Source organism: Cucurbita pepo, chromosome 2 (genome assembly GCF_057944985.1).
Source record: "Cucurbita pepo subsp. pepo isolate OVF chromosome 2, ASM5794498v1, whole genome shotgun sequence".
Lineage (NCBI taxonomy): Eukaryota > Viridiplantae > Streptophyta > Magnoliopsida > Cucurbitales > Cucurbitaceae > Cucurbita > Cucurbita pepo.
The window spans coordinates 12,977,367-13,000,730 of record NC_141799.1 but is presented as its reverse complement, the minus strand read 5'-3'; the positions used below and the strand labels follow the sequence as shown (position 1 = coordinate 13,000,730).

The following is a 23,364-nucleotide window of genomic DNA, read 5'->3' as shown; positions in this document are numbered from 1 at the left end:
ATTGTTATTTGGTTCGGGTCGACCCGAGGGTTTTATCCCATGAACTCGAAACCAAACCGAGTCAGCTTGACTTCAGAAAAATGAACCAAAACCAACCTAAAAAGCTAATCCAACCCAACCCAACCCAACCCAAATCCATAGTGGTTTGGGTTGGGTTGGTCCAGATTGTCGGGTTATCGGGTTGAATGTACACCCCTAATGTATCCAAAAATATAATTAGAGTGAGAAAAAAAATATTAATAAAAATTATTTAAAAAAATTATATATCTTGATTTCTTTTGAAAAATGCTCTTTTAAATTTATAGTTCTATCCCAAAATCAATAAACCGTTATAACTGAATCAATTTTGTTTATTTATCAATTTTTACAAAATTTTGTAGATTATGTATTTATAATTTATTAATAAATGGATTAATTTAATTGATATAATTACAATTTTTATTAATAATCAAAATTAAATTGATTGGAAATGGAAGAGAGAGAAAAACGAAGAGTAAGAGAGAGAAAGACAGGTCCGGCTGGAAATGGCAGAAAAAGGCAAATCAGTGGAGGGAGAGAGAAAGAGATACAGATTTGAGATTCATATAAAAACGCAAACCAAAAACCCATAGATTCCTTTGTTCTTCCAGTCTGTCTCGGTGGCCGCATCGTCTTCTTCTGCACTGCCCTGCTCTCTCCTGCTCCATTCTGATTCCCATTCCCTGCTTATTTCTTCCCGTCTTTCATGGCTGCTCTTCTTGAATCTGCCTGGCAGGTACTGCTTTTTCTCTTCATAATCTTGTTCTTTCCGCCCTAGATTTGATCTTCATTTTCAAGCACCGATTAGATTCTAAACTTCTGCGAGTAGTTTTTTTATTTTAATTTCTTACGTTCGTTTTCGAGTAGGTTTTGATGTGGGAGTGTTGTCCTTGAATTTCCCTCTCTTATTTGTTAATCGATTGTTGACGTGAGAGTGACATTGCGGTTTTTGATGTAATTTTAGGTTGAATTTCATCTTCTATAGTTGATTTGAAATAGGATCTTAATGTTGAGAGCTAATGATTTGCACGTTTGATGTAATATGATGAGGTTATGCGTGCCTTTTTTTTAAAGATTTTTTGTTTGTTTTCCAATTGGAGGATTGAATTTGGGTTGCGTTCGAATGAGTGTTTCCTTTAATTGAAAACATTGACTTGCTTGAGTGTAGAATTACACTATGGTTCTTATTTGTAGAATTAAACTGTGTTTCTTTTTGTATTTGGTGCTTCTTTGATGGGTTTTTTTTGCTCTATGGTGCAGTATTTGATTACGAATTTTAGTGATTTTCAACTCGCTTGTTTTGGAAGCTTCATAATCCATGAAAGCGTTTTCTTCTTATCTGGGCTTCCCTTTATTTTTCTCGAAAAAGCAGGATGGCTGAGCAAGTACAAGATCCAGGTTTGCTTTTTTACTTCACCACAAATTTCATAACCAATGCATATTTAGTCAATATTTCATACTTGAATTAGATTTACCTTCGTTAGTGATTCATGTATGGGTTATGAACTAAATTAGCAGTTAGCAGCACTTTTTCTGGAAAGATTCGAAGTTACAGGTTTGATATGGAACAACTTAGTATTTCTTCATTCATTCTCATCCAATTAAAAATGTAGGATGAGTTGATTTCTTGATCTTGATTAATTGTGAGATTAAAAAAATTATTGGTCTAGGCTTTAATGTCAACCTTACTTTTAAGACGAAAATGCAGCACTTTGACTAGTTCTAATTTCAATTATCCTTATCTTTTGATCTCCAATGGAGAAGATTACAGGAAACAATGATTAATTTTTTTTCTTTCCCGCTTTTTGATAATGAACAATTTCATTTATATATGAAATTTACAAAAAGGATAATATCCATGGTTACAAAAGGCTTTCCCAATCGATTAACATGATAAATAACCAAGTCAAAAAAAAAAAAAATTGAAGGGGGCCTCCTTGTTTGTAAAGACTGTTAGATTCCCCTCCCCCACCCCACAAAAGAAAAAAAAAAAAAGATGCCCTAGAAATGTTCTTCTAAGCAGAGCTTTCGTGTTTCGAAAAGGGTAGTTTTGGTCAAACATGTTGGGTGAAAGCAATTTTGTGGAAAGTGAGCCACTCAGATTAGGAAGCCAAATCCATGAATCCTCTGTTGAGCAAGATAGCCACTCGGAAAAAACACGCACAACAATCTTGCACGGGCAGGTGGCGAGACTAATTGGTTGGTAATCAGCCACTGTTCAGGCTTCAAGCTTCTTTGGGATGAGGCAAATGTAAATTTCATTGAGATTTGTGTTTATGGTTCCATTATGGAAAAAATATTGGAACAATCTCATAATATCAATTCTTAGAATGTTCCAACATTTTTTTAAAGAATTCGGTAGCAGTACCATCTAGGCCAGATGATTTGTCTGTTCCAAGAAGCTGTACTCCCTTGTATACTTCAAGTTCGGTGAAAGGAGCTTCTAAATCAGTAGCCAAAATGACATCAATCGGACTCCAATTTATGATAGTGGGAAAAGTCTCCAGTTTACACTTTTTGTGTATAAAGCTTTGTAAAAAGCCAAGAATTCCGGAACTATGCCATCCTCGTTAAGCACTCGTCTACCAACAACGGAGAGAATCTCAACTATGGTGTTCTTCCTTTCCTTCGCAGCCATAACCAATGAAAGAATCTGGTGTTAAAGCACCTTCTTCTATCTATCTTCTCTTACATTGCTGCTTTCAGCTTTGTTCCTCCTTTGCAGCCAAGGACAATAATTCAGCTTCCATCAACTTCCTATGCGTATGTTGAACTATGAAAAAAAAAAAAAAAGAGATGAAAAAGGAAAGAACTGTTTCTCATTGATTGCCTTATAGACGATACTGCTGATACTTAAGGATGCAGACAAAGTACCTATCAACTGAGTTTTCCAGCTCAATAATTACAGTTCGATTAAGTCATGGAGACTTTTGAGATGATATCCGTCGGAATGAGATAAGAGAATTCCAATTCCATTACTACTCTTTTTTCTTCTCAACATTGAAGAAAGAATGAAAAAAGGTAACAAGTAAAAAAATCAGAATCCCCAGATTGGTAAAATCGTGCCATCCTTCCCTAGGGAACGTTGCCCCTCGCTACTGCGTTCTGTTAGGCCATTGATTATAAGAAGAAATGTAGTTTTAACTCACTCTTAATTTTGGATGAATTATTTTTAGTTGTGATATAAGTCTTTTCTGCTTTCTGCAGGCAAAGACTAATAGTTCTGCTGCACAAGGAAAATGTATTTCACGTCTATTGCTGTATCATTTTGGTGTAAATCTGCCAGTTATGATTGTTTCTTATCCTGTCTTCAAGCTTATGGGAATGAGAAGCACTCTTCCATTGCCATCCTGGTATCTTCTGGTTCTTTATTGTTTTCTTATCTTGGATCATAGCATTACCTTTGATAGGATTTAAGTTAGTTCGGGTTTCATTTAATGTAGGAAAGTAGTTTTCGGCCAGATAATATTTTACTTTATCGTGGAGGATTTTGTTTTCTACTGGGGGCATAGAATTTTGCACACCAAATGGCTGTACCAGAATGTGCACAGCGTTCATCACGAGTAAGTGAGATTTATAAACGAAAATGAATGATTATTCTGTGTTTTCCCATGATAAAATTGTCCTAGGCTGTTCTAAGTTGCTTATCAAGTGCAGATATGCTACCCCTTTTGGACTAACATCAGAATATGCTCACCCTGCTGAGATCCTGTTCCTTGGATTTGCTACCATTGTCGGTCCGGCTCTTACCGGCCCCCATCTAATGACTCTGTGGCTATGGATGGTTCTTAGAGTGCTCGAGACAGTCGAGGCTCATTGTGGCTATCATTTTCCGTGGAGCCCTTCAAACTTCATACCTTTATATGGGGGGTGAGTCATGTTTTAATAAGAATACGTTGTACTATGTCTGTTGTTCCTGAAATCAGCTTCTTTGCTCGTGCTCCACAGTGCTTACTTCCATGATTATCATCACCGTCTGCTTTTCACAAAATCTGGCAACTACTCGTCGACATTCACTTACATGGACTGGTGAGTTCTGGTCCAAGAAGGGTCCAACCATTTGTTTTGTTTACATTATTGGTTTGAACTTCATAGCATTAAAACCAGCTTTGTGGAACACTCATTTACTTCAATAGATATCGAAAACGATTATTGACAAAGACGTTTCATTTTGCAGGATATTTGGAACGGACAAGGGTTTTAGAAATTTGGAAGCTATAAAAAAGGCAGAAAGTTGATGAGCTGAGGAAAAAGTCGTCGGTTCGAGTCGAGTCGGGTCGGGTACATTCGAGATAGGTTTCTGATATATAGGCACATTTGAAAAGGTTTAGTTCATATCACCCTTTCTTGTGTGCCATGATGTGTTTTATGTCTTTTTTTTTTTGTTGTTTAAATTTGAGTATTCTTGAGTAATGAAGAGTTATGGAACCTTAATCATCCTTCAAATTTTAAGAATATTTGTTTTTTTTTTTCCTTGTATTTTGATTAGGTTTTATTTTTAATCCTTATACTTTCCAACTATTTTAATTTTAGCTCGCTCGGCTCGACCCTTGTCAATGGTCACCTTTCCTCACCATCATCCTCCCCTATTTCGAGCCACCACTCCACGTCGATCAAAGCCTCGGCTTCTACTGCCTTCATTGCCATGGTTTCGAGCAACGAGAGTATGAAGCTTTGGCTTCTGCTGCGTTTGTCACCATGGTTTTAGTTTCAAGCAAAAAAAAAAAAAAAAAAAATATATATATATATATATATATATATATATATATATTTTTTTTTTTTTTTAAGTGTAGGGACTAAATTTGGATGCTTTTAAAATAGAAAAACTAAAATAAAATAGTGATACAATTATAGATATTGGACACTTTCAAAGTGTGAACCAAAATATTAATCCTCGAGACATCTAGGATAGTGTCCTTTTCAATATAGGTGATTGAATTGAATGAACTTAATTTATTAACAATTAAAGCATGTTAAGTGGGAATGAAAACTTGTAAAAATGCTCAAATATGATTGGTTGAAGAGTACTTTGTAAATTTAAAGCTCGATTAATAGTTTAGTTATGCAATTTATTATAATATTTATGAGCCTCCATTATCAAGTTACTAAGTGAGGGTTGTTCGGGTTCATCAATCTAGCAGTGAACTTGTCTTCGTTTTATAATAGTTCGCTTAGTTTCTTAGTAGTAGGCCAAGGGCCACTCCCCTATGATTATATAATGTGGGGACTATTATAGGTACTACAAATTCTCTTATCTGAGATGGTCCACATTTATATCATATGAATTGGTAGATATTGGGTTGAGCCCTAGACACTATGATATGCAGTATCATTAGATTGTTATGTGGAGATGGTTAGGTGGTCTCCAACTGTTTAATAGTGAACTTGTCTCAATTGACAAGAGTGGCAAGTACAAGTGTCACTCCCTCTTGATTAGAATGATTATATGATACGAGAGCTACTAGAGAGTTTTTAACTAATCTCTAATAGTGAGTTGTCTCAATTGAATATATATGTATATGTACTACCAATTGGAATGATTATGAGGTTGCGCCTAACTTACATGTAATGTATGATTTTAAAATGATGATACGAAATAATAAAGAGTGAAGCTAGATTATCCAAAACTCTTAGATAAAACTCAGATGAGATCGATGATCTGAACCTAAAATCAAACCCTATGTCTAATAATAAGGTTAAATGAATAATTAATAATTTAGACTTGATTTAAAATTATAATCCAAATATCGGCCCGTTTTCCTTCCACTGCGAAGAGAGGGAGGTTTTCGCTGTTCTGTGAAGCCAACCTCACGCTTTGCCCTCCACTTTAGAACCCAATGAAGCCATGAGCCTTCATCCAAACCCCATGGCTTAGCTCCCAGCTTGAAACGGGCGGGCCAGACATAAGCCCACTTCGATCCCAGACCAGCGGAGTTGGGAACCGTCCAATCATTTTAATGCCCCTACTTAGGTCATAAGCTTGCGTAACCAAGCTCGGCGATTAGTCCATGTGCCAATTGCCTTAATAAACAAGATTAAAATTTAAATTCTTCTCGATGTGGGAGAAACAAACTTAATTGGACACATGCAAAACTCACCCTCATTTTTAGAAGTTCCTATTATACATAAAATTATTTATTACTCATTTTATTTTAAAAATTCTATTTCTATCATTATTTCAAAACAATTTTTTCATTAAAGAAAAAACAAAAATGTGTATAATTAGTACTAATCAATCTGGACGAAAGTTCTTTTGTCTGTAACACCGATTAGTCTAAAAAGATAGAACGGATAAGTATAAAACAATATAGATTTGTGAAGCACAAATTTACTTCACTTCAGTAGATAAGGAAAACAATTACTAACAAAGACATTTCGACTTCTTCAATTGGCAAGATATTAAAACTGACAAGGGTTATAAAAATTTGGAAGCTATAAAAAAAGGCAGAAAATCGTGGAATGATAGAGAGCTACAGAAGAAGTCATCAAATCGAATCCAATCGTCGAGTTGGGTTTTGAGCAACGAGAGTTTGAAGCTTCGACTTCTACTGCATTTGCCATCATGGTTTGGTTTCGAGTTTTTTTTTTTTTTGTCAAATCAATGAATTAAATTTAATCCAAACTAATGGCACAACTATTTTGAAAGTGTAGGGACCAAATTTGGACGCTTTCGAAGTACAAAAACTAAATTAAAAGAGTCGATATGGACACTTTCAAAATGTTTCTAATATAGTATTTTAACTAAGAAAATAGTATTAATCATCGACTCAATATCTATGATAGCCTGTTGTTTTAGGATAGGCTACAAAAACAAAAAAATACCATTGATTGTTATGCACGGTAAGTAAATGAAAACTTGTAAAAATGCTACAGATCACCATTGATGGATTAGTTATGTAATTTACTATGGTTTATATATAGTTTATATTTATGAGTCTCCATTATCATGTTACTAAGTGGGAGTTGTTCCCGTTCGCCAAGCTAGCAGTGAACTTGTCTTGTTTTACAATGGTTCGCTTAGTATCTTAGTAGTAGGCCAAATTAGGTCACTCACCTTTGATAATTGCGGGAGTTATCATAGGTTCGTTAATTTTTAGCTACAAGTTGTCTTAAGATGAGATGGTCCACATTTGTATCATATGAGTTGATAGATACTGGGTTGATACTTAGATGCTATGATATGCAGTGCCATTATATTGTTATGTGAAGATGGTTATGTGGTCTCCAACTATTCTTAAAGAGTGAACCTGTCTCAATTGATAAAGGTCTGCATATAATCTTAATAGTTGGCAAGTACGAGTGTCGCTCCCTCTCGATTATATGATATGAGGGGTTATTGGAGAGTTGCCAACTAATCTCTAATAGTGAGTTGTTCGATTGAAGATGTATGTATATATACTATAAATTGGAATGATTTCGTTATTTTACTTTAAAATAATGTGAGTAATGACGTATGACCCGAACAACTCAACCCAAAATATCATTCGTTTTAAATGTAAAAAAATGATAGTTCGGTTAAGCCCTACCAGCACTCGGCCATACGGGATCGAAGAGGCACCGGCCCGTTTTCCTTCCACCACAAAGAGAGGGAGGTTTTCGTTGTTCTGTGAGGCTGTCCTCACGCTTTGCCCTCCACTTTAGAAGCCAATGAAGCCATGAGCCTTCATTCAGGCCCCATGGCTAAGCTCCCTGCTTGAAACGGGCGGGCCAGACATTAGCCCAATTCGATCCCAGCCCAGCGGAGTTGGGAACCGTCCAATCATTCTAATGCCCCTACTTAGGTCATAAGCTTGCGTAACAAAGCCCGGCGATTAGTCCATGTGCCAATTGCCTTAATAAAAAAGATTAAAATTAAGATTCTTCTCGATGTGGGAGAAACAACTTAATTGGACACATGCTCAAAACTCACCCTATTTTAGAAGTTTTTATATACATAAAATTATTTATTACTCCTATTTTAAAAATTCTATTTCTACCTACAACCTTTTATCATTATTTCAAAACAATTTTTTCATAAAAGAGAAAACAAAAATGTATATAATTTATACTTACCAAAGATATAAAGCTCTTTTTTCTACCACACCGACTAATCCAAAATGACATAAAGGACAAAGATATAAAATAATATAGCTTATATTGTAGCTTCGTTCTATATAGGAAACAAGGGTCGTAACTGAGGTAGTGGTGATTGACTGTTCAAAGCAAAGCAATAGATAACGCGATTTGGTTGGGAGTAAGTTCGAGACCAAAGAGAGTCTTTCGTTCCTAGTTCTAATGTAGCTGAATTCTCCGAAACCACAAGAATCTTAGTACACCCGAGTATATATCATGTTCTATTTGAATGGGTCGCTTCTCTAAAAGAAGAAAGAAAATGTGATGGGTAGTAGTTGAAGGGTATAGTCCAACAATGCATCATATAGTGGTTGAAGGGCTTAATCCAAATCGCATCATTTAAAAGAGAAACTACCAAATAATACATTATTCTCCAAATAAAGTTGCAAATTATAAACCAATGCATTTCAATAATATTAATAATAATAAAATATTGCTCCTCTTAATTTAAATTTAATCTACATTTAATTACAAATTCACATAAGTTAGTAATCTTATACATGGCGTATGAGAATAAAATAAATGAATAATTTATAAATATAAAAATAAAAAAGTAAAAATAATGACAAATAGCCCATGCATTGACACGTTGACATTGATATTTGTTAATTACATTTTGCTTTTTTTTTTTTTTTTGACATTCGAAAAGAAGAAGATTCCCAAGAAAGATGGATTATCTTCATTCTATACCTCACTAACTTGATTTTCCCCTTTCTAATTTATAAAAATAATAATAAAAAAAGACCTTTTTTTTTCCTCTAAATTTTCAATTTAATTTCTCTACTAAATAATAATAGTAATAAAAAAAGGACGCGGACAGATCGGGACAGATTCTTAGGCTACGTGTCCCTCTTAAGGTCCACCACCACGACGCTCACGTTGTCCGTACTGTGCCTGGCTAACGCCAGCTTCGTCAGCAGTATCGACGCATCGTTGCAGGCCTTGTCCGCCCTCTCCGCCCCCACCCTTTCCACCGCCGTCTCCACCGCCACAGTCGGCGACCCTAGCGACCGAGCCTCTGTCTTTCCCCGAAGACACATGCTCGCAACTCCGCACGCCGTCTCGTTTGGCACCACATCCCAAAGTCCATCGCTCGCCAGAATTAGGCACTCGTCCTCCGCCGTCCGATCTGTTATCGTCACCTCTGGCTCCGATATCACATACGGTTTCAGGTAGTTATCGCCTGAGGAAGTTTCAAATTGGAGTTAGTTGATTTGTAACAACAAGTCAACGCCGGTAGAGAAACCGGTGAGTTTTCAGCGATTTGTTTGTTACCTATGGCTCTTGACATGGCGAGTACTCCGAGGACTCTTGGTCCGTCCCAATAGATCACACGGCCGCCGGCTTCCTCGATCCGGTTTAGCTCGTCGGGCCGATCCGGCTGTCAGATTTACAAAATCGAATCAGAAATAGGCATACGGAATTAAAGACCGAAAGATTGAGACTAGTTAGCCCTAATCGATTCAAAATTTGACAAATCGGAGCACAAACCTTGTGATCGGAGGAGAGAGGAACGGCCTTCCCGTTGCGACAGAGAACGGCTCTGGAATCGCCGCAGTTAGCAACGATGATCTTATTCGCCGTCACAACTGCAACGACGGCGGTGGATCCAACGGCATCACAGTTCGGTGACTGCAGTTCGCATCTGCAATTCGCAACCACAACTTCTTCATTGTTTCGCGCCACAACCTCGTTGTCCATTCGGCGGAAGATTCTCTTCATGGCGCCGTCCCACCTCGAAGCTTCCGCCGCGGCGGAAGCCTCTTCTTTCACTTCCCGATCTAACTCATCTTTCACGAGCTCGTGCAGTCGATCCTTACACCTCATCGCCACCTAATACCGTCAGAAAAACCGCCCATAAGTACCCCAAAAATTAGGCAAAAAAGGAGGAATTCAATTACCTAATTATTTAGTTCCAAGTTGCTAATTCTTTAGGTTAAACTTCAATTTAAACAACGAAATGGCGAGGAAGTAATTAAGGATCTTACATGAGAGCAGCCATGGCCGTCGTAAACACCGAACAAGTGCAACTTATCGGTGGCTTCCTTGTCTGTAAAACAAAGCGATGGATGAACGGCCACCGCGTCTTCCATATCTCTCCGTCTTCCACAAACAGAAGAGAATCCAAACTTCGGAATCTCTCCGCCTAAAGGAATGATAGGAGATTCCCGATGCAGAGGTGTCGACACCTCCTTCGGAACTTCTCCGGCCACAAATCTCCCGACAGTCTCTTCTTCCCCGGAATCACAGTTCTCAACTGCGTTATCACAGTCTCTGGAAAGCGACGCCGATCGATCCTCCAGCTTCTGTCGCTTCGCAACAGTATCAGTCTCCGTCGGAGCAACTCCGGCAACAAATTTACACCTCCTGATCTCCATTCTCCGACGTCTAGCCACTCGCGAGCTCGGCTCACAGGACGACGACGCCTCACTCTCACCTATCACTTTACAGCAAATCTCCGCCATTACCAATGAAACAATACAATTTCCGTTACTTCCCCTAATTTCTCTTTCCTTTCCCTTCTCAATCCTCCCCCAGCCACCACAAACAAAAAATCAAATCTCCACAACCGATTACTCCAATCTCTGAACACGCCGGCAACGACGACGGACGACGGAATTCGAAAACGAGCAGATGAAAGAGAAGAGTGGTTCGGCGGAGGGAGACGCTTTAAAAGGAAGACAGAACTCGATATTGAAAATTTGCTAGGGAGGACGGTCAGGGCGGGTAAGTACCCGAGGGAAGAAACGGGCAGATCGAAGTTGTAGAAGAAATCTGAAGCGTTGATTATGGAATGTGAATTGATCAGAAGAGGACACGCGTATATTTAGTTCGGAAGATGGTAGAGACGTGGACCAATAAAATCAAAGCAACGCAACAAGAGAGAGACTTTCATTTTGACACGCATGTGGTCCTTGGTGTACGCTCTGAGGGCGTCTCCATTTCTTTTTTTTTTTAAATAATCATAATTATTAATTTTCCATTTCCAGACATGGGTTCGCGCCACGTGTCGATATCATTTCAAACGAGAAGAAGAAAAAAAAAAAAAAGATTTTATTTTATTTTTTTGCTTTTTATTCCGTCTAGCTTTTGATAACCAATGAGAGAGAGCTACGTGTTTAGACGTGGGCCCCATATGTCTGGCATATAAGAAAAAAATATCTGGAAAACAGGGGAAGAAGGGGGGCGGTTTTGTTTTACGATACTGAAACGTGGCGTATTCTCGCTTACTCTTTCCCGACCCGACCCGGTTGTCACGCGGGACACGTTTCATCCACACCCCCCCCCCTCCAATTATCCCTAAAAATATAACATTTAATTCTAAATAACTACGTGGAAAATTAAATTTAAATAATTAATGATAATTAAACTATTAAATAAAAAAAATAAAAACGTCTTAAATTAAATTTCTTCCAAATTCATGAACCAAATATTTTATTTTATTTTATTTTGGTATATTAAAAAAATGAATAAATAAATAAAAGGGTAAAGAATGACGAAAATACCTTGAAAATGGTAGGCAGGGAAAAGGGAGGTGGGCCAGGGGGGAATGAGGAGGCAACAGAAAGGAAATCACGGAAGAGGAGATTATGTTGGGGGCGTGTCGATATTTGATTGGAGGAGCGGTGGTGGGACCGGTTAGTTAAAATTAAAAACGGAAGTTGGAGAAGCGAGGGGCCTCCACGTGGAAAGGATGTGGGGACAGACAGAGAGAGAGAGGGTCTTTTTTTTTTGGTTTCGGGTACCGGGGTTGACGTGGACATTTCATTTCAAAAAAATTCCACGTGATTAATAAGACAAATATTTATTAAAAACTCTACAAATTCATGACACGCATCCCTACCCCCCTCTATTCCCCTTTTTTTCCCTTTTCCAAATATCATTTATTATTATTGCAATATTAAAATATCAAAATTATTTCCATTAAAATCTAAAATTAATAAAATACGAGTATTTTAATTTGTAAATAATTCAAAGTATTATTATTATTAATAAAGAAAAATAAAAGTGCATTTAAGGGTCAGCATCAAAATGTGTAAAGCATTTGATTTCTTGAGTCACACCCTTTTATCCCAATGATTCAAGCCTCCTATTATTAACACTTCTCATTTTTCACTCAACCTCCCACCTAATAATAATATCCGATATTAATAAAACACTCGTATATATGTATGTTCGTGAATATCATTTAGAAAAAATATATATTTAATTCATGAAATTTAAATTTCAGGGTATTCGAGTAACCGAACAAACTCTGAGAAAATTTATTTTTAAAAAATTAAATGAAAAAATATCATAATTGTATTATTAAAAAATATATAAATTTTCGTTTATTTTTTCTCTCTCCATTGTTATCCTTTCTCTTCGTGGTAGAGTAAAAATTATTTGCTATTAATTATTTACAGAATAAAAAAATATTTTTTTAGATACAAATTAAAAAATTTAATATCGATATAACAGAAAGATTAAAAAGTTAAAAATATTATATTTAACAAAATAGTTATAATTTAGAAGTACATGAGTTCCATTAGCTAATATTTGTTTAGAGATTGATCATAAACCCGAAGTGTTTTCCGGCGGAAGAAAGTGGAGAAGCGGGTAGAAGTGGAGTTCCGGTCGGCGGCGACACGAGGCGGAGAGGGGCGGCCACGTAGAGTAAGAGGAAGAAAAGAGAGTGACGGTGGCGTAGACAGTCTGACGAAAGGAAGAAAATGGGATACGTGGGGGGACGGCACGGCGCATGGAGGGCAAATTGCTTGGCGGCGTAGGTTTCAGTGCGTGGCGGTGGGAATTGTGCTGCAGGCAACAGAGCCAGATTTTTCGGGGTTTTCCAAACACAACTGTACCGCACTACCACGATTTCCTCCCCTTATTATCTCTCTTTTTCTATTACCGTTTTGCCCCTCCATATCATAGTCAAACATTATAATTACAAGGGTTAAATTGTAAATTCAACTTAAAGACTTCCTAAATTTTAAAATTATGATTAATTAAGTATAAATCTTAAAAAAAAACAATACAGTTATTATACTATTACCATGTTAGACGAACATGACTATTCACAATGGTATGATATTATTCACTTTGAGCAGAAATTCTCTTTGAGATTTTCCAAAAAGTCTCATATCAATTAAGAGTATTATTTTATTATAAACCCATGACCATTCTCTAAATAAGCAGAGTGAGACTTTCATCCAACAAAATTATCGTTTTTTTTTATCCCCACTTTAAAATATTTTATTACTCATTAAAATTTTTATAAATATATTCATTTTGGTTTATATTATTAAAATTTATATTATATTTGACAAATATTCCTTCTTTTTTTTTTTCCTCTAAATAAATACCAAACATGATTGCACCAATGCCATGTATATAATTTAAATTTTAAATACAATAAAAATTAAGGAAAAAGAATTAGAATTAAATCTATTATTAGAGTTTACTAAATTTATTTATTTTTAAAAAAGACCTAGATTGCATTATTTATTAAAAGTCTTATCCACTCTATGTGTTTCTTTATGATGACAAGGCACCAGCTAGATGCTCTCGAGTCTTTTTCAAAATTTATTTATTTTTAATTCAAATAATCATAACTCTCCTTAAAAAAAAAAAATAATAATAAATAAATTAATAAAACTATTATTAAACTTTATTCTAACTCTACTCTTTTAAAAATTTCAATAATATATTTAAACTTTAAAATATTTTTAAATTAAAGAAAATACTATTACCCCAGTTAATTTTTAATAGAGTTTCAAAACTAGCTTATTACAAATTTTAGAATACTTTTAAACTTTAAAAAAAAATTCAAAAATATATTTATCCTTCGTTTAAAAATACACATGAATTTTCAAAATTAATATTAAAATATTTAAAGATGTGTCAATAAATGATTTTCGTAGCTAAGAGTTTTTTAAACTTTTCGGTAAAGAGTGTTAATTCTAATTTTAAAATATAATATTTTTTAACTTTTTAAAAAATTAAATAGTTTTTTAAATATTTTTTAATTAAAATACTAACTATTTTCATTCAAAATTAATGGTAAAAATATTTTGCCGTAGAGATAGGAAAATTTAGGCATATTTTAATTAATTTAGTCGCTTAAATTTTGTTATTATTATTATTATCATGCTTTATTTGGCTCCTTTTTCACATTTTGAATTTGTGTGAGTTGGTGCTTATAAATGATAGGAAAATCTTGCAACATTCCAATGGTTTTACAAGGGTAAATTGGTAATTTTCCACTACATCGATGTGTCTTTTTTTTATGAAATTTGTCTTCAATAATAAATACGGAACGATCCTGAGAGCTTAGTATTTATGGGTTCATAATTTGATGAAATTATTTTAATTTCAAAGGTATATAAAATAAAGTATGTATCTATTGACTCGAAAATAATTTTTCGATCGGATCGTACTTTGCAGATACAATGTTATGAATAATTCAAATTTTTTTATATTTAAGAGTCTTTTTGTTAAAAATTTTGTTTATGATTCCTAGTAAAAAATAAAATAAAATTATATTGATAAAAAAATATAGGTAAGAAAATAATATATATATTTAGTGTTTGAAGTGAAATGTTATCAAAATTTCACATGAATAAAATATTTTATTATGTTATTTAATTTTTTTAATTATCAACCGTCGTTAAAATAAATTTTAGTAAATAAGTAATTTATTAACTTAATAATTGATTGTCAAAATAAATGTTATAATATTTAAAAATTATTATTGATTTATTATAATAATTTTGTAACCTAAGATGAATTAATTAATTAAATTTATTTTAAAAATAATATAAAATAAGATATGGAATGTTATAAATTTTTTTTATATAAATAATATTTTTTAAAATTAGATAATTAATTAATGCTAATTAATTTATTTTTATTAAGTTCAATTATTAAAATAATTTTATCGCCCGTTAATATTAATAATTTTTTAAACAATTTATTTATAAGAAGATTTAAAAGAAAAAACAATAAATATATATAATGAAAAAATTAAATTAAAAAATATCCAATCCAAAATTTAAATTCTTCCCAATAGTAAAACAAACGTCCCTCGAGCCTTGAAGTCCTCATGAATTTTAAAAAACGTTAAATTGATTAATAATGGATTTAATACAAAATTAAAATTAAAGATTTATTAGATTTTTTCTTTATTAAAGATTAAATAAATGCCGACCTAAATATTTTTTTAAAAATAACACAAAATAGTTATGAGGGTTCATATGATCCGATAATCAGACCAATTCAAATTACCCAACCAAACCTATAATGGTCGACTTGTTACATTGTTAACCGATGTTAATAATAAAAACAACTAAACAGCCTAATTCGACTAAAAAATATGGGATAGGGTCGGGTTGAACGGTGAACTGTGTTTGGATTGGGTGACATACTTAACCAACTCGAAATTTTGAGTTGATCTAAAAAATTCTACGACCCAATTTGTATATACTTTCGTAAATTTAAAGTATATTATATTTTAGGTTATTTTGATTCAAACATATGTCACTAGCCGCCTCACTGGCCGCCCCCCCATGGCATTGAAGTGACCAATTCCTTTCCAAACAATTCTTAAATTATTGGTATTCTTTTGTTAACCCAAAACGACGTGCATACGTCTTTATCTCCTTATATTTTATGTCGTTTTAAGCGTTGACGAAATTTGAACGATATGTCGTTTTCATCGCCAAAGTTTCGGAGTAAAAGAAAAAAATCAAAACGAGAATCGTGAACATCACGCTCCCACAACTCGAATGACTCTCAAAACTGTAAATTGCAGAGGATTCTCACTCGCTTCGAGGCGCGTCAGACCTTTTCCCCGTTTTGCTTAGTTGGGCGGCAACGAAACGCAACAAAACGCAACAAAACGCAACGAAACGCAACGATCAAACCATTATATTCCTTTTTATTTTATATAATTTTCAAATTAAAGAAATGTTAGAAGCAGAAAGTTTCGGCCATCTCTACCAAATCTGTAAACTCTTTGTGATTTTATCCCTTTTGGATCAAACACAGAGATTCTTTCCATTTCGATCGCACTAAAATCGTTCAGGTATTTACTGATTTTGCTGTTTCGTTCTGTAATTTTCCTTTTACGAATTCGTCTGCTTCGTTTTCTGGAATGCGTCGCTGTTATTTCGTTTGGTTCTTTGTTGTTATGTTGGTCGATGTAATCGATTTTAGCCTAAGGAATCTTGTTTTTGTTCTTCCTTTTTCAGTTTTAGTAACACTTGTTTTCGATTGATTAATCACATGGCGGAGGAGGAAGTGCCGATTTTAAGAACAGAGCATTCGCTTGATGTTTTGATTCCAGTAATTGCTAAGAAGAGGAATGTTTCTATTCCGAATCCCCTAGATGTAAACTGTTGTCGTTCTGGCTGTCCGTTTTCGAGATTAGAACATAGTAATCTAGAGTCATTAACACGATCGAAGTCCGCTACGAAGCTCGGTGGATTGATATTGTTCTATGTAATCGCTATCATTGTAGAGATGATTGGTGGCTTGAGAGCCAACAGTCTTTCTGTATTGACTGATGCAGCTCACTTGTTGAGTGATGTTGCTGGTTTCTCTGTTTCCCTCTTTGCTGTCTGGGTTTCAGGCTGGGCGGCCACACCACAACACTCATTTGGGTTTAATCGCCTTGAAGTTATCGGTGCCCTTGTGTCTGTGCAGCTCATATGGCTGATTTCTGGGTTCTTAATCTACGAGGCAGCCAATCGGATCCTCGGCCACAAGACAAAGGTTAATGGATTGCTCATGTTCGCCATTGCAGCTTTTGGCTTCCTCCTTAACTTAGTTATGGTCATGTGGCTTGGCCATAGCCATAGCCATAGCCATAGCCATAGCCATGGCCACTCTCATTCTTGTCATCATGATCACTTGGATCATGACACTGACCATGAGGAGGAGGGACATTCACACAGTTCAAGTTCGAACATAAATCTCCAAGGTGCTTATCTTCATCTCATCTCTGATATGATTCAATCTGTTGGTGTGATGGTTGCTGGAGCTGTTCTATGGCTTAAACCCAACTGGGTCGTGGTGGATTTAATCTGTACTCTTGTGTTTTCTGTTCTTGCTTTAGCTACTACTGTTCCCATGCTTAGACATATAGGTGGTATACTGATGGAAGGAACACCCAAGGAGATAAACATTGAGAGGGTAGAACATGATATCAAGAACATCAAAGGTGTTCTTGCTTTGCATGACTTGCATATTTGGTCAATAAGTGTCGGCAAAGTTGTGTTGTGTTGCCATGTTGTAGTTGAACATGGAGTTTGTGTTAGGGATACAATTTCTAGGATTAGGAACCTCTGTGAAAAGAGATACAATATAGTTCATACCACCATTCAAGTAGAGTAGATGAATGAAAGGATACAAAAATTGAGAGCATGTTACAAATTGTAGCGATTTATTATGATGGTTTTAAATTATTGAGATTAAATTCTATTTTTCTCCAAATGATAGTACCAAATTTATAATTTTAATCAATTAATTTTTAAAGTTTATTGATTGTAGATCCTTCTACTATAGATTTAGAGTTCTAATCTTATATATGTAGGTTGATTTTTCATGATTTGTTCTAGCTAATGTTGTGTTAAAATTTTGTTTCATCCTTAAATATAGATGATTTTCTGGTAACACTTTTGTTTATAATCCAATTATAAAATAGGTCCCTCCGGAGAAAATGAGGGTGAGACCACATTGTTGAAACTTAGAAAAATTAGGACTCACATACTAGAGTTTCATCTTTTGAAATTTATGTTTTCGGCTCAAAGAATGGTAGAGTGAGATCCTACATCAGTTGGAGGGGGAACGAAACATTCCTTACGAGAGTGTGGAAATCTATTCCTAGTAGACCGGTTTTAGAAACTTGAGATTTCACATCGGTTGGAGAGGGGAACAAAACATTTCTTATAAGCATGTGGAAACCTCTCCCGAGATGTGTTTTAAAAACCTGAGATCCCACATTGGTTGGAGAGGAGAACGATACATTTCTTAGAAAGGTGTGGAAACCTCTTCTTACATGACACCTTTTAAAAACTGTGAGGCTGATGGTGATATGTAACAAGTCAAAACGTCTCGAGTAGATGCATCTTAAAAACCATAGATCCCCCATCGAAACAAAACATTTCTTATAAGGGTGTGGAAACTTCTCGCTAGTTGGCACGTTTTAAAAATCGTGAGGACGACGACGATATGTAATAAGCCAAAATGGATAATATCTATTAGCAATGAGTTTGACTTTTCCAGATAGGCTTATTAGTGTAACTCCAAAATGACTCACTCATACAGATAAGAAGATAAGCACTCGTAGATAAGAGTCCATAACACATTTGGAATTAACACCGAGTTGTATATAATGATCCTATTAAATATTAATCTTCTCAATAAACAAATTTACAAAGAGAGATTAATCTAATCATTTGTAACCATTGCAAAGGGATCCATATTAATAGTGTTATCTCATTTAGATTATTTCTCGAGCACGTTCTTTTTGGATATCAAACACATACTGCTCAAGAGAATACTTTCAATGGATATTGCTTTTACTATCAACGTTTTGGTATCAATAGTTGTCTTCTATATCTTGATCTAGAAGTTTTGTGTTGCCTAATCGACTAGTGGTGGTAGCCGACCTGTCTTCTCTTATTGATGCCTCAACTATTGGTGGATTGGAGATGTAGAATTTTCATACTCAACACGTTCTCCCCTACCATATGACTCAATTACAAGTGGTCTAAAAATGTAGAATTCTTCATTCATGCCTGACACTCAAATTATCATTCAAATTCACTACAATAGATAAAACAAGAACGAACTAACGTGAAAGGACGAAGCCGCAGTGATATTAAAGAATTAAAAATTAGTTAAACTACTATTATTATTATTATTATTATTATTATTTTGTAAAATTTAAAAGTATTTATAAAATTTTATTGGATTTTTAATGATAATAAAATATTAAATTTTTTTTAGGATATAATTTAACGAAAATGTCAACAGAAAAAAGGGAGTAGAATCGAAAGCCTGTTTCTTCGTTTCCATAGTTCATTCAGAGAGAAGAGGAATTTCGATAGTTCAGAACGAAATGAAGAAGGAAGATACTGTAAAATTGATCAGCGCCGAGGGTTTCGAGTTCGTGATTCACAAGGACGCTGCCATGGTTTCTCAGACGATTCGTAATATGCTCACTTCGCCAGGTCTCTCTCTCATTCTCATACCCTCTCGATCAATTCATTTTTGAGACTTACGATCTCGTTGTTGCTTATCTGTAAAGAAGAATGAATTTGGTGGAATCTTGGAACGATTGTTTTCTTTTGAAAATTTCTTGTTTAATTAGGGCTTTGTTTTACTATTTTAGTTTTCTTGTATAGGAAATTTTGCTGAATCGCAGCACAGAGAAGTGACTTTTCCTGAGATTAGCACTCCCATTCTCGAGAAGATTTGCCAATACTTTTACTGGCATCTTCAATTCGCCAGGTTTTCGTTTCTTTTCCCCGTCAAATTTTCTATAATTCTGATTAATCTGAGTGAATGTCTGGCAAATTAAGATGTCGGCACGTTCCATCGCTAATGTTTTGGATTTAGGTTCTGGTAATTTTTCGTAAACTGATACTTTGTTGATTGTATTATTGAAAACGTATCTGTTCTTTCACTTTTATTTCTGGAATTGCTTGTTAACGAAGGACTGCATCCTCACCAATTTATTGAAAATAGAAACTATAGCGCAGGGCATCTAGTTCTGCCATTTGGACCGGCAGATTGATCTTGATGGTCTGAAAAATTATTTCCTTTTAGGGATTAAAGAAAAGTTTTCTGAGAAACCAGATAGTATGTATTATATGCATCACTGTTTGGTTCGGATCAACTTATCTCAACAATTTTCATGTTGCTGTTGTTATGTACTTTTTGTTGTCTGCGTAAGAGAGTTCTCGAAGGCAAACTCTTAAGTTAGATGAAGCAGTACAGATAGAGTTCTTACAAGTTAATTGGATTAGGAGCCAAATGTTTTGCACCTCATTGGGACAGTACATGGGTGTACATGAAGAAAGGTTAGACAGCTGATAATGTCAAGCCTCTAGATTAGATCTCACACGTCGTACCCGTTTAAAACATTATACTTAAACACATAAACAGAATCGAGTTAGAGTAGGCTTTTCTCTAACTTACCAGAGTATTTTTATGTCTTGTGGGTGTGTGAATGCTCATGAATTTTGGTAAATTTTGTTTGAAGTTTTGGATGGATAAGTGTATAAACGTTTTGTTCATTGGTGGACATTACTCACCCTAGCTTTTTGCCAATATATGGGGATTGGGAATTCAACCAATTAAAGATAAATGTTGTTTGTAAATACTTATGTACACATACTTCTGATTCTCTTTGGTTCTTAATTTCATTCTCGCAACGAACATAAGTTTTTCCATTGTAAATTCGTACAACGACTAAATCTGTTGCCATGTTCATTGATTTCTTCCTTTTTGTCAGTGGGAAAGAGACCGAGTTCCCTATTGAACCTGAATTGACTCTCGAGTTGATGATGGCTGCCAACTATCTCCATACATGAATTATAAGCTCTGGGCACTCTTCCACAGTGACCCATATGACATTGGAATCAGGTGGTAATTTATGTGATAGAAATAGATTTCCATGACTTGATTGTCGGTGAAGTTCATTACTTGGTACTTCCCTTTCGTTTAGGAGGGTTAATCTAACAGGAATACATACATTAATTAATGCATGATATTGTTGCTTCATTTCACTCGTTGGAACTCCATGTCATCTAATCCATGCCATTATTGTAGGCACAAATGTTGCGTTTTTGTGCTTGGAAGCTCCATTTTATTTCTAGATCAGAACGACTTTCTCCTCTTCTCTTCGTAGCAAAGGTAAACTCTCATCTACTCTTCTTATGGTCATTGGCTACTGAACATTTTTTCTATACTTAGTGCAAAAGGAATATATTATTCCTTGTGGATTTATATAGAAGAATCCTGAAGATACAAAGAGGGGAAGATAGTGTGTTCCTTATGGATTTGTATTTGTTAAAAGTGAATATTAAATGTGAATCAATAAGCTGAGTATTGCTTTTTAGGTGCGACTTTAATGTTGCACTGTTTGAGAATAATAGCTAGGTTAAATTATACCATATACACCTAAACTTTGGGCCCTTATTTCAATTTTGATACATTGAAGAACATTTTCATTAAAAGAAGATGGAAATTGAGGCTAATAGGTAAAAATTGAAAACATCGTTTATGTTATTTCAATTAACAGTTGATGTGTTAAAAGTAATTATATAAATGATCAAAGATGAAATAAAATTATAGTAACAATCTTAATTTCTTATATAGGTGAAAATAATATTATGTATGTCTTTTTTTTTTACACCTTTGTTTTCTCGTCATTATTCATTTTTTTTTTTTTAAAGTTTAGGGATATAATTGAAACTTACTCTAGAGTATTATATGCGTTTTAACCTAATATTTAACTAGTTTTATTTTGTAAAAAAAAATTGTTAGCGTTAGTTCTAAGAAACATGGGTTTTTCGTGTTTAGAGGGAACGAAAACGTAACTAAATTTTTGTAATGTTATGAATGTCGAGAAAGGAAAAACAAATCTGTATTTGATTACCATCTCTTTTCATCATTTCTGTACTATTAGTTTCATTTTTTTAAAAAAATTAAATTTTTAGTCATATTTCCAAAATAAAAAGTTTATTTTTTCAAATTTGAAAAAATGTGGATAATAAAACATGGAAAGATTAAAGGGTTTGAAGTTTTCTTTTTATTTTGTTTTTTCTAAAACTTAATTTTATCACATTAAAATAAGAATTTGAGGGCAAAAACGTTAAAATTTGAATTTGAATTTGATATAATTTTATCAAATTGAAGCTTAAACCTAGAACAATAATTTCACCCATAGAGTGGTTAAAAATAATTTCTCGAAATATATTTTACATATAAAACTGATTTTAGGGAAAAGCATGATTTTTGTTAGTGAAAATATAATTTCACCCATAGATTTTAAACATATTCGTTGATTTTAGGTTGTTGGCGTAAGTTTGTGAAAACCATGATTTTTTTTTTCTTTTTTGTTGAAATTAATGGATAATGAGAGAATTATATATTTCTTATTGTTAAAATTAGTTTCTAAATTTAATGGATTTTTAATATAATAACTTTAGAGTCTATGCAATCTTTTTTAAAATTTAATAATGGTAGGGTTGAATCATCGACTTTTGAAATGATAATTAGTGTCTTATCTATTGAAATATACTTCAATTGACATTTTTCAAGTGCTTTTTGCTACGATGTGAGAACAATACATCTTATTAAAACCTTGATATATCATAAGCACGGAATTGAAGTTGAAATTACTTTTATGCCCCTCTCGAATATTGCATAGTTTTCCCTACCTCTACTACTAAAATTTAATAACCAATGGTAAGTTAATGACCAATTGACCCATAATTTTTTTAACTCTTGCACATCAAAATTTAATAACAAGATTATTATTATTATTATTATTATTATTTGGAAAAATTTTAGAAGATTTTTAGAAGGTATCATGTGTCCTTAATCGGTAAAATTTACGAGGTTTTCATAAATTAAACCAACCAAATATAAATTGTAATCTCCTGAATTCAAATAAATCTAAATGGTATGGTATGCAAATCCCAGAATTCATAGAGATTACTGTTACTTTTAAATAATATTTGTTAACAAATAAACATTTTTCACCATTAAAAATGCGTAATATTAATAATTATACTAAGTTTTATCAGTTACTAGAGTTTGCTTATAATGACCAATAGCGTGGGCGTGCCGGAGTGGTTATCGGGCATGACTAGAAACCATGTGGGCTCTGCCCGCGCAGGTTCGAATCCTGCCGCTCACGTTTTTTATTTTGTGCGCGCGCGCCAAATTCTTAAATTATTCCATAGATATTCATCGATCATCACCAATTTCTTAAAACCCACAAATCAAATATGATTTTTACTCTCATTGATTTGATCGATTTGTCTCATCCTTCCATTTCCTTTGCTTCGTTGTCGTCTGGGTTTTCGCCTTCACAAACAGAGACTTGAAGTTGAAATTGAAGCGATTCCATTCAAACCTTCCATGATTTCCCGGAAGAAAATGCGCCCATCTTCAGGTAAAACCGTGTTCGATTGATCGATTAATGGTTGATATTAATGCACTCCACTTTTTCAA

The 23,364-nt window shown here is 34.2% G+C and overlaps 4 protein-coding genes and 3 non-coding genes across 7 annotated transcripts; 4 read left to right on the top strand and 3 right to left on the bottom strand.

The window, feature by feature from the left end:
- Positions 1 to 492: 492 nt before the first annotated feature.
- Positions 493 to 4,487, top strand: LOC111785325 (methylsterol monooxygenase 2-2-like). The gene is made up of 7 exons (XM_023665734.2): positions 493 to 754; positions 1,279 to 1,416; positions 3,226 to 3,371; positions 3,462 to 3,581; positions 3,676 to 3,888; positions 3,967 to 4,047; positions 4,196 to 4,487. Exons 1-7 carry the CDS (start codon positions 725 to 727, stop codon positions 4,254 to 4,256), a joined length of 789 nt encoding a protein of 262 aa, XP_023521502.2. The 5' UTR covers positions 493 to 724; the 3' UTR covers positions 4,257 to 4,487.
- A 1,219-nt stretch (positions 4,488 to 5,706) lies between these two features.
- Positions 5,707 to 6,017, bottom strand: LOC147793721 (signal recognition particle RNA). Its single transcript, XR_015420192.1, has one exon.
- Positions 6,018 to 7,517: 1,500 nt separating this feature from the next.
- LOC147793720 (signal recognition particle RNA) lies at positions 7,518 to 7,827 on the bottom strand. Its single transcript, XR_015420191.1, has one exon.
- A 917-nt stretch (positions 7,828 to 8,744) lies between these two features.
- On the bottom strand, positions 8,745 to 10,833 carry LOC111787194 (putative protein phosphatase 2C 24). Its single transcript, XM_023667290.2, has 4 exons — positions 10,119 to 10,833; positions 9,622 to 9,963; positions 9,406 to 9,511; positions 8,745 to 9,313 (listed from the first exon to the last, which is right to left on the bottom strand). Exons 1-4 carry the CDS (start codon positions 10,593 to 10,595, stop codon positions 8,970 to 8,972), a joined length of 1,269 nt encoding a protein of 422 aa, XP_023523058.2. The 5' UTR covers positions 10,596 to 10,833; the 3' UTR covers positions 8,745 to 8,969.
- A 5,200-nt stretch (positions 10,834 to 16,033) lies between these two features.
- Positions 16,034 to 17,607, top strand: LOC111787337 (metal tolerance protein B). The gene is made up of 2 exons (XM_023667364.2): positions 16,034 to 16,198; positions 16,365 to 17,607. Exon 2 carries the CDS (start codon positions 16,399 to 16,401, stop codon positions 17,506 to 17,508), a length of 1,110 nt encoding a protein of 369 aa, XP_023523132.2. The 5' UTR covers positions 16,034 to 16,198; positions 16,365 to 16,398; the 3' UTR covers positions 17,509 to 17,607.
- Positions 17,608 to 19,147: 1,540 nt separating this feature from the next.
- LOC111787614 (uncharacterized) lies at positions 19,148 to 21,296 on the top strand. The gene is made up of 4 exons (XM_087121122.1): positions 19,148 to 19,349; positions 19,524 to 19,629; positions 20,636 to 20,766; positions 20,953 to 21,296. Exons 1-3 carry the CDS (start codon positions 19,238 to 19,240, stop codon positions 20,712 to 20,714), a joined length of 297 nt encoding a protein of 98 aa, XP_086977248.1. The 5' UTR covers positions 19,148 to 19,237; the 3' UTR covers positions 20,715 to 20,766; positions 20,953 to 21,296.
- Positions 21,297 to 22,965: 1,669 nt separating this feature from the next.
- TRNAS-AGA (transfer RNA serine (anticodon AGA)) lies at positions 22,966 to 23,047 on the top strand. Its single transcript has one exon. It is a non-coding gene; the product is annotated as a tRNA-Ser (tRNA).
- The last annotated feature ends 317 nt before the right edge of the window (positions 23,048 to 23,364 follow it).

Bases quoted from the DNA above. Each gene is read 5' to 3' on its own strand.
- LOC111785325 (XM_023665734.2), top strand. From the start codon at position 725: ATGGCTGCTCTTCTTGAATCTGCCTGGCAG. The intron at 3,372-3,461 runs GTATCTTCTGGT...CATTTAATGTAG, and splicing joins ACTCTTCCATTGCCATCCTG to GAAAGTAGTTTTCGGCCAGA. The intron at 3,889-3,966 runs GTGAGTCATGTT...CGTGCTCCACAG, and splicing joins TTCATACCTTTATATGGGGG to TGCTTACTTCCATGATTATC.
- LOC111787194 (XM_023667290.2), bottom strand. From the start codon at position 10,595: ATGGCGGAGATTTGCTGTAAAGTGATAGGTGAGAGTGAGGCGTCGTCG. The intron at 9,512-9,621 runs GTTTGTGCTCCG...TAAATCTGACAG, and splicing joins CTCTCTCCTCCGATCACAAG to CCGGATCGGCCCGACGAGCT. The intron at 9,314-9,405 runs GTAACAAACAAA...AAACTTCCTCAG, and splicing joins CGCCATGTCAAGAGCCATAG to GCGATAACTACCTGAAACCG.
- LOC111787337 (XM_023667364.2), top strand. From the start codon at position 16,399: ATGGCGGAGGAGGAAGTGCCGATTTTAAGAACAGAGCATTCGCTTGAT.
- LOC111787614 (XM_087121122.1), top strand. From the start codon at position 19,238: ATGAAGAAGGAAGATACTGTAAAATTGATCAGCGCCGAGGGTTTCGAG. The intron at 19,350-19,523 runs GTCTCTCTCTCA...TTTCTTGTATAG, and splicing joins TAATATGCTCACTTCGCCAG to GAAATTTTGCTGAATCGCAG. The intron at 19,630-20,635 runs GTTTTCGTTTCT...CCTTTTTGTCAG, and splicing joins TGGCATCTTCAATTCGCCAG to TGGGAAAGAGACCGAGTTCC.